The 18537-nt window shown below is 38.1% G+C and overlaps 1 protein-coding gene across 1 annotated transcript in view; it reads left to right on the top strand.

The window, feature by feature from the left end:
- ZCWPW2 (zinc finger CW-type and PWWP domain containing 2) overlaps positions 1–18537 on the top strand; it is a 58131-nt gene that overhangs the window by 37098 nt on the left and 2496 nt on the right. The window contains exons 4-8 of the mRNA XM_060781885.2: positions 1454–1568; positions 2341–2399; positions 4265–4314; positions 8151–8218; positions 18398–18519. Coding sequence (XP_060637868.2) covers positions 1454–1568; positions 2341–2399; positions 4265–4314; positions 8151–8218; positions 18398–18519 — 414 coding nt within the window. The remainder of the gene's footprint in view (positions 1–1453; positions 1569–2340; positions 2400–4264; positions 4315–8150; positions 8219–18397; positions 18520–18537) is intronic.

The following is an 18537-nucleotide window of genomic DNA, read 5'->3' as shown; positions in this document are numbered from 1 at the left end:
ATGCCACATTTGTTGTGGTGTGCCCTCAAGTCATTTCTGATTTATGGCAATAGTAAGGTGAGCCTGTCACAAGGTTTTCTGAAGTTGAGAGTGTGCAACTTTGTTGGGTGAGTGGCCTTATTAACGAAAGACCCTCCTCTTAAATGTACAGCAAGGTAATTTATAAGCAGCAGCATGACCCAGCACCAGTACCCAAAAGTGATAAAAAGAACAAAAATACAGAGACCAATGTTATCTCTTCCATAAGAGGCTTTTCTTTATATCAAAATAATATGGTTGCACTTTTTACAAGAACAAGGTTTCCATAACATGAACAAAGTTATTTACACTTCCTTATTTGCTTCTTTCTCATTCAGGTAAACAGCTTTGCTTTCACGGAGCCTCTTCTTACACCAAAGTTACACAGGAGCTCCATACAGTAGCTTTTTACACATAGCAGCCTTCACACTGAATCTTCAGACACAATGGCTTTCAACCTGGGGCTTCCTCTCATTGAAGCTTCTCACACTAGGCCTTCTGATTCTGAGGCCTAATAACATTGAGGCCTACCAAACACTGAGGCCTTTCTCACACTGAGTCTCTCAGACTGACACCTCTCTCACACTGAGGCAAACTAACACTGAGGCCTTCTCATACTGAGGCCTACAAACACACTGAGGCCCTTCTCCCACAGAGACCTCTCACAGACTGAGGGCTACCTCAAACCAAGGGCTACTAAACTACAGGCACACCTTATATAGAACTACAGCTTTTGCTGAGTCATTGCATCCATTTAATCCTTTGTAATTAAAAACAACTAGTTAATTTTTAATATTTCTGACAAACTTGCCCAGGGTTAGCCAGTGAGTTTCCATGACTGAGAGGGAACTTGTACCTTGGTCTTCAGAGCTGTAGTCCAACACTTCAATGGCTATACTATGCTAAAATTATACTGTTGTAGATCTCTACAGAAATATTTGATAAAGGACTGCTTGTTTTTGTTACTCACTTTAGATTCTTTAACATGATTATGGTAACTATCTGATTTATATTCATTTAAAAGATTCAAAATTGAAAATAGACTTTATTTCAAAATGTTATCGCCATGTACTAATTAATGGCTAGGTAAATACACATGGATAGCTCTGGCAGAAAAATAAACATCACATGCCTTTCCTTTCTTTAGATCAAACTTTAAAGAACAAAAGGAGATAGATACTTTTCTGTTCTTTAATGGCATCTTTAATTTGCTATACAGGTCAGCTGTATAAGCTTTGCAAAATTAATGTATAGACGTAAAATAAAACAATAGCTGTTTGCAAGAAGTTTGTTTATTCAAATTGTTTTGCAATATGTATGGCTTCACATGTAGGCAACTGCTTGTATATCCACTGTTTTCATTTTCTTAAATCTTTATGCTAATACTAAATTTCAGAAAACGAATACTATAATAACTAATGTCATTTTACTTTAGGCTGGTATGTACAAGAGAGAAAAAGCCTGGTATGAACGTGCATTGGAGGAAGCAAGCCAGCTACTTCCCTGCTCTGCTCACCAAAGGCTTGAAATGTGCTACTTGTCAAGAAATGGTAATCTTGCATGGTTTCCTGTTTGTCTTTGTACGCTAACTACGTTATACAAAATGAATGCCCTTGACTCATGCAGAAACTTACAATATTGTGATTATGACTTTCTCCAGTGTTTCATATGTATTGGCTCTTGAAGCTATTTCACAAAAGGCTAATTCCCACATAGCCTATATTATGCACCCAAAGGTTGTATTCTCTCCAGTATATGTGTGTGTGTGTGTGTATGTGTGTGTGTGTGTGTGTGTGTGTGTGTGTGTGTGTATGTATGTATGTATGTATGTATGTATGTATGTATTTAAAAGAACTTGGGCATATACTGGTAAATTCCACTTTTGTGATCAATATAGTCACTTTCTACATCTTTTTCTTCAGGTGTCCACTCTTGATATGTGACTGGAAGTATTTGGTCTATGTGGGGTTAGAGCCAGTTCCTACTCAACATATGTCTCTCAAAGGGGTGGCTGCATTGATTTCATAGCCCGATACAATGCTTATGAAATATTTTTCATCAGTGAAATGTCTGCAATTCCTGATACCTATTGCATCTGTAGGTGGCAATGCCCCGAAATCAATTCCAAACAATTCAATGCAATGTTTTCTTGTTATTTAATTTATTGGTTTACTTTACTTTTATCTTGCCTTTCTCGTGATATAGGGACTCAAGGAGGCTAACAATAAACAGAACTTGATAAAGTACATAAGAAACCAAAATAACTATGCTAGTATTTTTTATCATTCACTTGTTTATTTTTCTGATTTTACAATACTTTAGGCAGAGTAAAGGATAATGAAACAAAAGCAAAGACTGGTACAATAACAAGGAGAATAATGGTAAGATTTAAATATATATTCATACAGTCTGTTGGCCATCAGAGTGTTTTTTTAAACATGTCTTCACTTGGTATTTTTTTTAGCAGTAACGTTACTGTATGTTACAACTATTACATTTCATTTATGTAAACACAAATTTGTTTCAATATTGTTTAACAGATGTATGGATTTGGCCTTAGAATCTCGGTTCAGAATGAGAAAGAATACCTCATTATTTTAACATGTTAATATTTCTTGACATTTTACCTTGCATAACCTGAGGAGCTTTAATTTTACTAATAGAAGTAGTCCCTCCAGGCATTACAGACATAGTTATAGCTGTAACCAATTCATCACTTGTGGCCATGCTTTTGGCAAAAAGCCTTTCTGTTCTTAGGTAGCCTGGTTTTCAGATGAGAGGTACAATCTGAGGCCAGTGCATGGGAGAGCCTGCCAGAGCTTATATAATATATTTCCAGATAACATTAAGTTTCATCATTTTCATCTGAATTTTATTTTTTTTCTGGTACTAGACATTGATTTAGAAGAATAGCTACCATGAATTTAAATGGAAAGCAAAGCAATTAATGGGTGTTATCAGTATTCTGCTGGTAAAATACCTCACTGAACAACACCTCCAGCACATTCATGTATATTTTAAATATTATAGGGTACACCATAGGAATTGGTAGCCATGGTATCAAAGATGCGCCTACCAACATTACTTTGGAAATTGCTCCTCCAATAAAAATTGAATTTCTCAATGTGATAAGGTGCTTTGAGGAACCTGACTAGTTCCTAGTGCAGATTGTTCACTAAGATGGCCAAAAGAGTGTCTAGCCCATAACCAGGCATGGATCTAGCTGATTCCAAGCTCTGCCTGGATCTCAGCTACTTCCTAGACCCAAACCCACTTCTTGGAGCAGGCAGAGCAGATGGAGGCTAGCAGTGACTCCATTTTCCCCAGGAATCACATTGTTTACTCCTACAGTTGAGCAAGGCCATAGATGAAGCATGGCTTCTGCAGCCTCAGTTCAGGCCAAATGCACTGGCTCTCCTTGGCTCACAGCTTCTATGTAACCACTGCTGCCGCCCTCTCCATTGCCTCCTGCACTCCAAAGGGCACTCTGGCCTCTGCACAGATGCCTCTGGACAGAGAACGGACATCTGCAGCAGGGACAATGATGGTAAGCAGAAATATCACTGCACACAAGTAAGTCATAACAAGTATATTGTACAAACCAGTGCAGAAACAAGCAAATTAGCTCATGATAGTGCCTTGGGGTGAAGGACATATAATGAATGCAGTTTGACACAATTTGAACTGCTGTGGCTTCATTCTATGGAATCCTGGGAGTTGTGGTTTGATGAGACACTAAGCTTATCTGCTTGTGCACTAAAGATGCACCTTCAGTGTGCCCTTTTATCATCCATCATATCTCTAGGTTTTCTGATGGGCTTCTCCAGACTACAAACTATGCATGTCCCTAAAATAGTGCCCATTAGCCAGAGCTCATGATGACCTAAGATGGCAATGCTTGAGATTTCAAGTTGTGGCTGGAGGGTCATCTTGAGGCTCTGGGGCCTGATAGGAATGTCTATGGTGAATATAAACAAGGCGTCTTGGAGGAGCCAGAATGGGATGCTGAGAGACTGGAAGGGCTGGTGAGGGAATTGGCAGTAGAGGAACTGGTGAGAGTGGCAGCCGATTTGGGCTGCCAAAAGCCTTAGGTGGGCCACAAGCAGCCCGTAGGCCATACATTGTGTAGGTGTGCTCCAGTAGAATAATAAAAGTGCTTCTTGTAATTTTCCTACTAGCATTAAGTGGATAAAACCAATTAAATATAGCAAATATTCAAGTTTAAACGAAATATGGTTTTTCACAGGTAAGCACCTGTAGGAAACTCTGTGACGGCAGAACTAGAAGACAAAGAAAGTAAGTTTGAGATTGCATTAAAATGTTTCTATTGGTAGAATTGTTCAAAATCACATTTGGCTTGTTATGCCATAATATACTGTTAGGATGCTGTGGTTCCCATTAAACTTGGAAGAAATTTATTTTAATTTCTTAACATGGATACACATCATTCTTTTTTGATACTATAGAAAGTATATTTGGAAACATATGTATGTCCTAGCACCTTTCTTACATTATATGGTAACTATACATTATTTTGTTCATTTATTTACAAAACATGTTATTTATAATATGTGCTTAGGAAAATAATAGCATTTTCTAACATCAGCAGTGATTACAATAAGAACAGCTAAAAGCTGTTATAGGTCTCTGCTCTACTTCTGGCTCTCAGGTGTCAGATAGATGACCTCTTAATGAATACGAGGAGAAAGATCTCTTATTTGAGGGATCACACACTTCACATCAGAAGGTGGATTAGACCTGTGAAGAAAAGCTCAAAATGAAGTAAAAGTGTCATATTCTAAAATACTCTTCACATATACCAACACTTCATCCTTCAGGAAGCTATTTTAAAATCATATTTCTCAAAATGTACAAGAAAACGCTTTAGTCACAAATGTTAAATAATACAACCAACACAGAAAAACACCAGTTGCAGGTGAAAGGCCCTGCAAAACCCTTGCAGTTCAAAACTTTGTAGCCTCTTTTAAAAAATTCATATACACTTGAAGTACACAGGGTTAAAAAGATATATGAAAGATAGCTGTATATAAAGGGAGATTCCCCACTAGTGCCACTGTTTAGTCTGATATCTTGAAAGTATTTCCAAGGATAATGCAACCTTTTTAACCTTATCCTACTAATGACACAGGGATAAAAAAATTGAATAATGGAAAAGAGAGATTGCTAACTTCATATGGGTAGGGAAAAAAGCAAGGATAGCATACAGAAACCTAATTGATGATAAAAGAAGGGAGCTAAGTTTACCTGATCTAAGGACCTCCTATGAGGCCGTAGCACTGTTCTGGCTGAAAGAATGGATAAAACTAGAGAATAAGATTCTATTAGCTGTGGAAGGATATGAATTAATATTAGCCTGGCACACATATGTGTAGTATGATGGAGATAAACTGAACAAAAACTTTAATAAATATATAATTAGAGGGGGACTGCTAGATATTTGGAAAAAAGGCAGAAAAGGCATAGAACCGAAAAAACTCCCTTTGACTGAAGCTACTAGAAATGGTTGTAAGACCAACCCTAAGGGTAGAAACAAGAACATATAAAAATACTTTATTGGAGAAAATGAAAAGTGGAAATTGAAAAGGTGGGAAGAATTGGGGATTTATGACCAAAAAAGGGTGGGATTTGCAACCAAAAAAATCAGAATTGGAAAGAATATGGGAAAAGGGAAACAAAGAGTTAATCTCCAGATTATACAAATGCGTATTAAGATACAACATGGAGGATAACAGAGTCAAGACAGTAATGATATTCTGGGCCAAGCATCTAGGTAGACCAATAGAATTGGATAACAGGGAATTGGGTAACTGGGATTCAATATAATTCGATAACCGGGATTCAAATTTACATTATCTGGATCAATTAGGGAGAATCTGTATAAAATGTTTTATAGATGCTATATCACTCTAGCAACATTGGCAAAAATAGATAAATCACAACAAGGTATTTGCTGGCTGTGTAGGAAACAGAAAGGGACATTCTTTTATATGTGATGGGCCTGTGAGACCATTCAAGTATATTGGGATATGGCAATGGTTCCCAACACTTTTTGACCAGGTGACTACTTTGACCAGGGACCACTTTCCAACTTTAATACCAAAAGGGTTACGAATCTGTTTTTGATCAATTTTAGATTTGTTTTGGTTATTTGGGGTGCTGATTCAGAAAATTGTATTGGATAGACCACATCAGCTCCAGTTACTTATAGAGCCCCCGGTGGTGCAGTGGGTTAAGCCCCTGTGCCAGCAGGACTGAAGATCGACAGGATGCAGGTTCGAATCCGGGGAGAGCGCGGATGAGCTCCCTCTATCAGCTCCAGCTCCTCATGCGGGGACATGAGAGAAGCTTCCCACAAGGATGATAAAACATAAAAACATCTTGGCGTCCCCTAGGCAACGTCCTTGCAGACAGCCAATTCTCTCACACCAGAAGTGACTTGCAGTTTCTCAAGTCACTCCTGACTTGACAAAAAAAAAAACCTTATAGAGAACATATACCATCCAATAGTCACCCACAGAAAACCATATTTAATAATCTAGAGCTGATGTGGTCTATCCAATGTAATTTTCTGAATCAGCACTCCAAATAACCCTAGGAAAAATCCTAAAAATGAAGACACCAAGGTGCTCCCACTTCCAGGCATCACATGGAACAGCTCTGCTCTGAGGGAGGGAGGAGGAGGAGGAGAAGCAGCAGTCACGAGGCTTGTTGCTGCACCTTTCATAGGTATCGACTTCTTCCCACCTGACATCCCCGTTGCCTTGGCATTATAAAAGGGTTTGGCGAGACCAGTTGCTCTTGTTGCAATGGTGTAGTAACAATGAGGCTGCGGACCATATTTTAGTTCTTGTGGACTACAGTTGGTCCACGGACAACAGGTTGGGAACCACTGGGATAAGGTAACTAAGGAGACATATAAAATATTACATAATAAGATTTAGATTCCCAGGGTTGTGTTTATTAGGTTTACATAGAGAAAACAATAATCAAAAGGACAAAGAAATATACCAATATAGCTTTGCTGCTGTAAGATTAACTCAAAGACTGGAAAGGGGAAAAAAGTTTAACTGAAAAGGATTGGAGGGAAAGAATGCAGGAATATATGCTAATAGCCAAATTAACTAATATTAGGAGGAACAAAAGTAATGGGGACTTTTTGGAAAAGTGGAAGTTGACCATGGCATATCTAAGTACCTGTCATAGGGGAGTACCATTAGGAATTTAGGATTACTATGAATAAGGATAGATAAATTGGCTTAAAGGCTTAATAGTGCTTCATTGTTGGAAGTCATGGTGAAGAGTACACAGGTGTGAGGAAGAGGTTTTATTTTGTGTGGGGTAGGGGTTTCAGGTGTGTGTATGGTCAATAATATGTCATGTTGTTTGAATGTTATGGTAAACTCTTATATTTATAAAAATTAAATCACAAAATTATCTTATCCTACTAATGGCACAGTCTTATCTACACAAGGTGCAAAAGGACTCCACCTTTAGCTAATGTGTTTAGATAACTTAGTTTTTGTCCACATACACATATTCTTCGGATCCTCTGTATCATGACCCTCTTAGGCCTACTTGACTATGCTTTATAAGTTGTTTATGGAAAGATTTGGTGATAAATGCATGCTTAATGAAGTAAACTGGTGATTTCATCATTTCAGAAAATATTACTCCTTTTTACTTTCTTCCTGATTAGTGTCTTTGTAGTTGCATTTTTCTTACCCTATGTCCTTATTAAGGGCAAATCAAATGGATATAATGCCTCCAAAATTAATAAAATGATTGAAATTATACTTACAAGTATGAACAAATACAATTTGAATTATAAGACACTTTCCACAAACATCTGTAAACCGTTTTCCTTTGGAAAAGTAGGAAATGGAGGGATAAATTTGTGCACAGAGTGTTACAGTTTGGATTATAGGATGGTGCCATTTTTGGAATAGAACCATTAAAACCAGTGATGAAACATTATGCTGTGGCAATATAATTCAACCTGTTCTCATAATGAACCATTCAGGATTCAATTCTTTTATCTTTTTTGTGATTAATTAACCATTATTCATTAGTATTTTACAACAAATACTTTAATGATCTCTCAATTTTTAAAGGAAAAGAATGCTAACATGGCCAGTTGACACAGCAGACCCAGAAGATATCCTGTCAACAGAAAATCTAGGTTTGTATAAAATGAACATGTATTTCTCATCAGGACCATCAAATTTTAAAGGAACTTTTTATTATCTAGGATACAGAGCATTATTTTCTACTTCCAATGGAACATAACGTCTTTCTGAAAAATAATACTGTATTTCACCGAATCTAAGGCCCCATTGAAGCACACCCCATTTTTGAAACTTCAATTTAGGAAAAAGAATGTCATCCTTTTTTGTTGTTGTTGTTTCAGTGCAGCTTTGTAGTGTAATCTGTGGGGTTAGGAGAGAGTGTGAAGAAAGTCATAAGTCACCCATCTACATCAGTCTATTTTATTAAGTCTATGGACCCTATGGTGGCGCACTAAGCTACTGAGCTTGTTGATCGAAAGGTCGCAGGTTCGATTCCGGGGAGCGGTGTGAGCTTCCGCTGTCAGCCCTAGCTTCTGCCAACCTAGCAGTTCAAAAACATGCAAATGTGAGTAGATCAATAGGTACCGCTCCGGCTCTCCATGCAGTCATGCCGGCCACATGACCTTGGAGGTGTCTACGGACAACGCTGGCTCTTCGGCTTAGAAATGGAGATGAGCACCACACCCCAGAGTCAGACATGACTGGACTTAATGTCAGGGGACTACCTTTACCTTATGGACCCATTGGGGAAGCAGTGAAAGGAGGAAGCCATGTTTAGCTAAAATATTGGTAAACAGCCATCTGCTTCAGGATGAGGAGAAAATGGTGGGAACATGGCAGAGCCATTGGGGTCCTTCCTCCTTCTCCTCTCTCTTGAAGGTGAGACAGTTTTGAAAACAAAAATTGGCAAATCTAAGGTGCCATTGACTCTAAAGCACATCCCCTTTTTGAAACCCATTAAATGGAGAAAAAGTGCACTTTTGATTCAATGAAATATGGTAGTATGTTGTTAACCAAGTCTATACAGAAATCAATTGTGTGTTGTAGGAGACCGTCAAATGTCAGCATTGTTTACAAGATATTCAACACATTTGTGAGACTACAACGTGAATCTAATGCACATTTATCTAACATTACTTACTGTATATATGCATGTATAAGTTGACCTCATGTATAAATCGAGAGCAGGTTTTGGGATAGAAATTATGGATGTTGACAGGATCCATGAATAAGTTGTGGTTCATTCTTCAGAGAGGAAAAAGCACCAATGCCACCTCAGGGGTCAGCCACCCATGGCCAGCACTGCCATTTCCCTACCCAAGCATTCAGAAAGGTCAGAAGTAGTGCAACAGTAGAGAAAATAAAAGAGATGAGTGTTGGAGTTCAACCACATTCTGTCCAAGCCTATAGTCTTCATCAAGGAAATAGATACGCATCAAACAACGACAGGCTAGGGGAAATCTTCCCCATTATCCTTCCTGAACGTCTTTGCTCTGTCTATCTTTCTCACTCTTTGTTCCCTCACCTCATCTCATTGATGACACAGACTGATATTTCTCCCCCAAGACCTTGTGGCCAGTTATCTCTCGTTCCTCCTCTCTAAGGCTTTGTGTGAGAGTACAAAAGCAGAATGTCAATGCAGTTTTTGAGACTTTTGTTTGATATTAGATGGAGTTGGAGATTAAACCAAATTTCTATTTAGAGTTAGTTAGTCTAGACCTCAACTTTTCTATCTAGAAAATGTAGTTCTTTATAGTTTTAATAAACCATTTGAAACTTTAAGGTGAACTCTGTTGCTCATTATTGCTTACACTCAAGAATCCTTCAGCCACACATTGTTTCCGGTTGTGTGAGTAAGCTTACTTACTTACTTACTTAGGCGATCCCTCATTGTCCGAGTAAGATTGTCCCCCAAGGTCGGTGTACTGGTGGTGCATGTTCTCTCGCAGTGAGGGCATCAGTTTCCAGGTGGAAGGCAGTCCCAGTCAGGGTTGGCTTGATGCGCCTTCTTCTTGGTACATTTCTCTCTTTTGCCCTCCATTTGTGCTTCTTCAAATTGCACAGCACTACTGGCCACAGCTGACCTTCAGCTGGAGCGCTCAAGGGCCAGGGCTTCCCAATTCTCTGTGTCTATGAGTGAGTTACTCCACTGTGTGCTTTTGTCTTTTAGATGCTTGTTATTTGGGGGAAAATTCTATATCAATTCTTCTTTTAGATTCTCTTGGGACAGACTATGGTTTTGCCTTTCACTATACTACTCAGAGAAGGAAAACGTTCCTTTTTTGATATAAGTTAAGATACAATAGTCCCATTGACCCATGATAAATTAAACCAGATTTTTAGATTGACTTTTTGACTAAAATTTCTAGACTTATACATGAGTATATAGGATAAGTGCAACAAAATCCAATTATATTTGCTTCCAATCCCAGTAGAATGGGACTAAATGAGTTTTGTTATAATATATTGACTTATTAATTTTCAGAAGACTAAAGCATGATTAATTTAGGATACAACCCACTTTAGATTTCCAACTAGTTATTAACTGTCTAAAGATGTCATATCAAAATGGAATGAATTTTCCATGTAAACATTCGCAAGTTCTGGAGAACTTGGAAATGTGTGTCCTTTTTCTCATTTTAATTAATTCTAATAAAGATATTGACAAAGTATTTATTTATTTATTTTAGCAATAGAGAGGAACAAGTTGGAATAAATTAGTATGCTGTTAATTATCCCAAGTCCTTGGAGGGACGACTGTTTCCATTTCGTGACATGATAAAGCCATACATTATAAAATCAGTAGCGGGGTGGTGGTGATGGTGGTTGTTTCTTTGTTTTTATTTATATCCTGCCTTTCTCCCAGCTTGGGATTCAAGGCAACATGTTGGCCTGTGCCACATACTAATTAAAAATCTTTTATTAATGTTTGTAAGTTGTTGCACTATAAAATAAGATTCTTGGTGGGATGCTTGTAGTCACTGTGTTGCTTAGGATTTTTTTTAGAAAAAGGATTTCAGATTGAAGTAGCTTTTATAAGATGCAGAGTGCTTCCTAATATCTTGGGTGAAATTAGGAGGTGTGAAATAGTTGTTCCTGAGCAGTGATTAGTAAATTGCTAATATGCATTTACTACCTGCTGAACTGCAACATCTCAAATCAGGTCAAAGGATGAGGTTGTTGGAAGGGAAGATGAAGGAAATGAATTAAATAGCCCCTTTATTTGCTGTTGTATCATTTGGGACTCCTATAATTCTGTGTTTAATTGGTGAGAGCCAGCAGACTATATTTGGCACAGGGAAGCTGTAAACCAGTTCACTGACTAAATTCCTGCTTAAATTCCTGTTCCAAGATTAAATCTCACTTTGTTTACATTTCTTTCACTGGCAACCCGACCAAACAGCACCTAACGTTCTCTGAGTTATTGCAAATTCAAGCCGTTGCATTGCTATTTGGTTTCATTTTATTGTACAATTCTTGCCTATGTATCTGTGGGATTTCATACCCATGCAGTTGAGCAGTTGAGGAATTTCCATACGATTACAGCTGTCACCAACAATGCATACATACAGATAACAGCAACTATTGCTGCTGCAGAGCATACTCTAAAATGGATACAAGGTTACTTTCTTTAAATGGAACACATATAATTGTATTTCTTCTACCTATTCTATTCAGTTCAGCATCAAGGATGAGATATTTGTAATTCTCCACACTGCAATTTTTTTATTTTTTTAAAAAAGAAGTATGTAAGTGGCAGAGATAAAAGGGAGGAAAGGATATACAAGCGGAAGGATAGCCAGCAGTAACATTTCCCTGATGGTTTGCAGATAATAGCAAACTGAAAATGATTCAACCATTCTATTTTGTAGCACACTGGTACAATGCCGTTTCAGGTTGTATTATGATCAGTGTCACCAAGCAGCCACAGAATGTAAAAGGATAGTTCGCTATCCAGGTTCACCTTAAAGTACGGATTGAAAACACCGTTTGCTTTCTTGAGTTACACAGTTCATATAGGATACTGACAATTGGAAATAGAAAATGACCCGAGAGGGAAGTTGTGGCATATAGATAATGTTCTACACATAAATATCTATTTGTTCCATTCTAGGGGAAACATCACAACTTTAATAGCTTCTTAATAACAAGATGCACTGGGATGAAATCAGGATCATGTGATGGAAATAAATACCAGTCCAAAGCTATAGAAATAATAAAGTTTAGTGATCATAGTTTTAGAAACTTCAATCAACATCTAAAAGATAATATCCTCTATGCAAACCAGCCCAATCTCCTATGGCATTTGTTCAGGCTCATATTTATGTAGTCTCAATAAGACTGGATCCAAATCAGGATGTTCCCACAAACCTGTTGTAGAGCAGTATGTGTTCATGGTCAAAGCTGTAGCCGGGGGAGGGGGGGTAAAGGTTCAGCCCCCCCAATTTTTCAGGTTAAAAACCTCCCGGTTTACTCATTAATTCTCACTGGTTAATCAAATCCCCATGCTAACACTATGAGAAGCAAACATTAAATTGATTTAATTAACTCTGTATAAAATATAGACTGAACCATACTATTTAAATTATTTTGTGTTATGTAACTACTCTTCGCGATTCACTAAACAAAATTTTCAAAACCTCCCCCCACACTCCCGGAATTTTTTTCTGGCTACGACACTGTGCATGGTAGATATTTTCATAATTCTACGTCATGAAAGAGTGAAAAACTATGTCATAGAGAATTTTTGAGGATACTCTACTTTCAAGTCAGCTTGAAACTGATACATGTCAGTCATCATATGAGTCTCTGTGGTTTTCCACTCCATCATTTTGTTGAGGAGTGTTCTTAAAATATTGTGCAAAGCATTTACTTAATACTCTGACAGCCATGTTTGCAATAACAGCAAGAGGCTGTTGTGAATTGAATGTTTCCTGCTGTCCTACTTCCTTCCCAACCACAGTAGGGAGGGTATTAGTTAACATTAAAGTAGATAGAAGTAACTGCTGACTACATGTATTAAAGCTCAGTTTGCAACCTTTACTTACAGCGTTTATATTTCTTATCCCTTCAGGTTTACTAATAAAGGGTTCCATCAAAGCTATATATTGTCTTCTAAGTCAGGAAAATATTATATGAGCAAAGTGTGATGAAAACATTTTTATTATGCAAAGAAAAGGAACGTGATGAAATTGCTTGCTGCATAACACTTATCAGCAAAAAGTGCAGAATATGTCACAGAGCTGTTCTGATTATGTTCTTCAGTAAAATGTAAAATAAAAATGTTAAATATGTCTTATTTTACATTTTGTTGTAGAACATAGCCAAAAATTCTCTGTAACATAATTTCAGATGGAAACAGGGTACCATATAATTGCAATGTATTCTGATGTTTTACTGTCTTCTGCCTATATTCTATGGGAAGGAAACAGGAGCATTTTAAAGAAGCTGATATTGGAGGAAATGACATAAACAGGTCAAATGTGTGTGGGACTTTGGGGTAAAGATTAGACGTTGAAATCGACAGGTGGATTTAAAGTATGGATAAAAATTCTGAACTGAAGATTTTCTTTAGTACAGAACCATTGTGATTGTAACAGCACTGGGGTTCTCCAAAATAATCTTTTGAAACAGATTGTGGCCATCTCTACACTGACCATTTAGATTAGAATGGCAGTGGACCAGTCTGCAGGCAACCATGGGAGATGCACAGACTGATCCTCATTAACCCTATTTACTGTAACTGTACACTAGGTTTAAACAACTTAGGGGAAAACCCAAATCCTGCACCAGGATTCAGGCTTCCCCTAAGTTATGGCAGTGCAGACACCCAAAGCCAGTTCCCATGTGGAACTAACTACAGGTCTTCCAACAGCCATCCCATGCTCCCCAGGCTTAGTTAGCCTGGGGACATAAGGTGGTGGTTGTCATCTCCTGCCTCTTCCTGTTGCTGCCAACTACAGCAGTGATAGGACTACCTACCTTGTGCTTGGCAGTCCCTTTTCCTCCGCTGTAGCTGGCAGCAACAGGGAGGTAGAAGGAATAGCAGTTTGGCCTCTGTCCAGTAGCACTGAACTGGTTTCAGCATGGCTGGGCAGTAAGGATGCCTTCCTGCTGCCGAAGTGGCTCAGGGTGTCCTGAAGAACACACAAGCCACAATGACAAGGTGGCAATCCATCAAAGGAGACCAGTGGCAGTTACCTTTAGTGTACACTCACAAAACTACATAAATATATTTTACCGTAAAAACTGCTGATGCTGATTAATAGCTTCTGAGAGACTGTCAGGCAATAAATTGACTTGGTAGATCACTTATATATGTTGAGTGAATGTGAAAATCAGTTCCGATTGAGTCTAACCCCAGCTATACAACTTTACGTGATGCTTGCATAACTCTGGCTTCCATGAATACAACTGAGCCTTTTTATTTTGACAAGTCAAATTACTTAAAGTAATTGCCGCTTATTCTATTAGTTTCTTTGATAAGTCTGTTGTTACTTCAAATATAATTACCTTCTGAAAAATGTCTAAAGCCAATAATACTAAAACAGGTAAAATGAAAAAGTAATTTACATTTAACATGCTGAACATTTTAACCAGTTTGAAATTAACATTTGGAGAGTCAAGAGATTTTTTAAAAAAATAGAGATCTAGTGGTCTGATGTCAGTGGGGTGGTGAATCTGCTTCAAGTTTTAGTTTGAAGTTTAAAGGAGATTTCCAAAATTATAAATTCTACCCATTAAATAGGTTTAGTGCCTAATTTTTGAACTAAAACATGGAGCATGGTTAATATTCCTTTGACATCAGAGGTGATCATCTCCCTAAGAAACTACACTGAAAAGAAAAACGAGATGGACAGACCTGTAGATACTCCTTCTCACACTTACATACTAATTTATAATTGATAGAGAAGTGAAAATTTGTAGTTGATTAACAATGCAAGGCTGGTTCCCAAGGGAAAAAATTGCTGAATTTAGAAACCACTGAATATAGGGAAGAAGAGGTAAAGGAATTCTAAGTGCGTTGGATGTATGGAAAGGATCAGTCGCAACTTCTAAAGTATAGCGAGTAGGCTTGGTTGACCCCCCCCCCCCAAATGGTTCAAAACTCGTTTCGGATGTAGAGGGCACTGGTGGTTCAATTCAGAATTGAATTCTGAATCCCTCCCCAAAAAATTCAGAACTTTCCAAAATTTCTGAATTACTTCATTAATGGCGGACGCAATTGCGCAATATGCGAAATACAGCAAATGGTACTGGGCAAACTATGGATTTGTAGTGTCTTTTTAGGCAATGCACAGCAATAAAAAAAAACAGTCCTGAGAGCCTTTGGGGTCTTGTAAGCTGATTTCACAAGTTAGGGAAGTATTGACTTGAAAGTATGGGATTTGTAGTATCTTTTCTGGCAACACAAGGCAATCAAAGGAAACAAACAGCAGGCAGAGGCCTTTGTGGTTTTGGAAGTTGATTTCACATCTTTAGGAAGGATATTTTGACTATATGGGATTTGTAGTATCTTCTCTGGCAATGCTAAGCAAACAGAGGAAACAAACAGCAGAGAGAGGCCTTTGTGGTTTTGGAGGCTGGTTTCACAACTTAGGGAAGGAGAGTTGGTGTTCAAAGAGTGGCTTGAATTAATGGGAGATCTAGTTCTATTGAGGCAATGTACAACACAGAGGCCAGGCCAGAGAGACCTGCTACAACGCTGGGGCTTTTTTTGTAGTGCTTTGTTTCCTCCGTGCTGTTCCTTCCTTCCACCCACGTCACGCCATGCACCCTCACACCCCAATATTACCCACCCATGCATCACCCACCCGTTCCAAACCCCAACAGCAACAACACACAAGCGGCTGCAAGGCAGGCAGCCAGGCATGCAACAGCTCTTCTCCCTGCTCTGGTTCTCTGCTGCCCTGCTCTTCTTACACCTCAACAGCAAGAACACACAAGCACCTGCAAAGCAGGCAGTCGGGCACGCAACAGTCCTTCTCTGCTTGCCTTGTTGTTCTTCCATCCGCTCTTCTTCCAACCTCCTTTCACAACCTCCCTTCCCTTTCCCTTTTCCTTTCCTTTCTCCCTTCCCTTTCTGGGCTCACAATGAACCTCTGAGCCATGTGCTGCCCATTATATAGCGCAATGGCTGCTGTGCCAAAACCCCTCCCCAAAACTTCTCCACTCATTGGCTGGGAGGCAAGCAGCTTGCATGCTGGGAGGTGGCTTGCCTCCAAACACTGATTCACTTACGATTCACTTCCTGAATCATATCAAAAATGGCAAGGGAAGCTTTAAAAGGGCAAAGGGACTTCCTGTTTTTAAAATAACTTCAGAATCGCTTCAAAAAAGTAACTTTTCTGACTTTATTCCAAATTACGAGTATTCCTCCCTAAAGAACTAAAGGCTGTTCCACCTTTCCTCAGCTTCAAGAAGGGGGTCAAAATTTGTTTATTTAAGAAGTCTTTTAATTGAGCCATGGCAGGAGTTGGGGATTTTATGATCGGGATGGAGAAGGGATACATGGAGGAGGAGGTTATGCTTTTAACTAAAATATGGGATTTTATTGATTGTTGTTTTATCATGGTTTTATCTATTTTGTTCTCTTGGATTTTAATGTTTGTATTCTGCTTGTAAGCCACCTTGGGTCTGTGTTCCAGACAAAGGTGGGATATAAATATCCTTAATAAATAAATAAAAACACTAAAAACAAAACATTTTAAAATTTAAAACCTACAGCATATAAATACTAAAATAGAATCAAACATAAACATTATTTAAAAATAAATGGTTAAAATAGCATAAACCCACTAAAAACTATTTAAATGCTTTCAGTGCTACACTAAAATACCTCAAATAACTCCTCGCTCGTTCTTAAGAACTTCTCACTCATTCTTCTTCAAAAATGTGCCTGAATTAAAAAAAAAAAGGTTTAGCTTGCCACTAAAAGGGCACCAGGGAGGGGACCATTCTGGATTGCCTAGGCCGATAGTTCCAGAGTCTTTGAGCAGCCACCGAGAAGGCCCTCTGACGCTACCAATGTGTTTGTGATGGTGGTGGGACTGAGAGAAGAGCTCACACAGGGAGATACAATCAACCAAAAACCCTGGACCTGATCCATAAAGGGCTTTATTGGTCATTACCATCACTTTTAAAATCTTCCAGAAACAAACTGGCAGCCAGTGGAGCTGTTGGAACAAAGGAGTTGTGCATTTCTTGTGGCTAGAGCTGATTAATAGTCTGGCCACAGCTCTTTGGACTAGCTAAAGTTTCTGACCGCTCTTCAAAGGTAGCACCAAGAAGAGCATACTACAATAATCCAAAGGGGATGTAATTAAGGTTCTTGCCAAGCTATTCCAAACAAGGGCTCTGCACAACTGTGAAACCCATTTGTGTGAGGACACAGCAGACCACTCGAAGAACCACATTTACAGGTAAAAAAACCTGCTTGTCTTAGAGGTTTCTGTGGGTACTCTGTTTATTTTCCCACTTATGCTTATTGTCATCAAATAGTTCCTATGCAATATTCCAACTTCATTACTCATGCAAGTAATCATTTCATATTGGGTCAATGGAAGATTTTTTTAGCATCATTTTATTGAAATTAAAATTAACGTATGGTTTATTACTAGAGGAAAATGAATTATTCTGCTTTGTTCCATTCTAATTATTACTATTTAAATATCACATTTACATACTATTGGACAAATCCACCAAATAGTTCCTGTGTTTTATTAATATTTCCAACCATGTAGGGAGCTATGGATGTTCAGGTTTGGGTGGGGAACCATGAAGATGCTTCAGGCTGTATTTCAGAGGAAGGCAATGAGAAATCACTTCTGTGTAGTCCTGGTCTTTAGAAAATCAACAAAATTAATGGGATTGCCATAAATTAACAGTTTATTTGATATACACACATCTATCTGTTGTGGCAAACTGCTATCTATATTAATTGAATAGATTCACATTCACATTCATCAATTTAATTTGAAACCAGTGGAAGAGTATTCCCAACAATTCATTATCACTGCCTTGTGAATTGAGTTCATGTGGTACATACAGTACCTGTTAAACTGTTAAACAACAGACATAAATATTATTGTCAGTTACCCAATTATTCTAGCATACCTCAAAAAGAGCAATCAGTGAATTTTGTTTGATAGATATGAAACACTTTTTTAATTTGACATCATGATTATTTTAACCTCTTCTGTACTATGCCAAGCAGCCAACAGTACAATAAATAGTATTTTGATAATACAATGTATATTTTAGCTGAAGTATTAATATTGGTATTTTATTAGTTCTCTCTGAGACAGAAGTTATACTGAAAGATTTGGACCGAATACTCAAGCATGTTGCAGATTCCTCCAAGCCTTCTTTCAAGTCATTTGCGGATGGGGAAGACAAGAATTTAAGGGAAAAGGTATAAATTATTCATAGA

This window comes from Anolis sagrei, chromosome 6, assembly GCF_037176765.1.
Source record: "Anolis sagrei isolate rAnoSag1 chromosome 6, rAnoSag1.mat, whole genome shotgun sequence".
NCBI classification, from domain to species: domain Eukaryota; kingdom Metazoa; phylum Chordata; class Lepidosauria; order Squamata; family Dactyloidae; genus Anolis; species Anolis sagrei.
The sequence above is the reverse complement of the archived record's forward strand: the minus strand, read 5'-3'. Positions and strand labels throughout refer to the sequence as shown.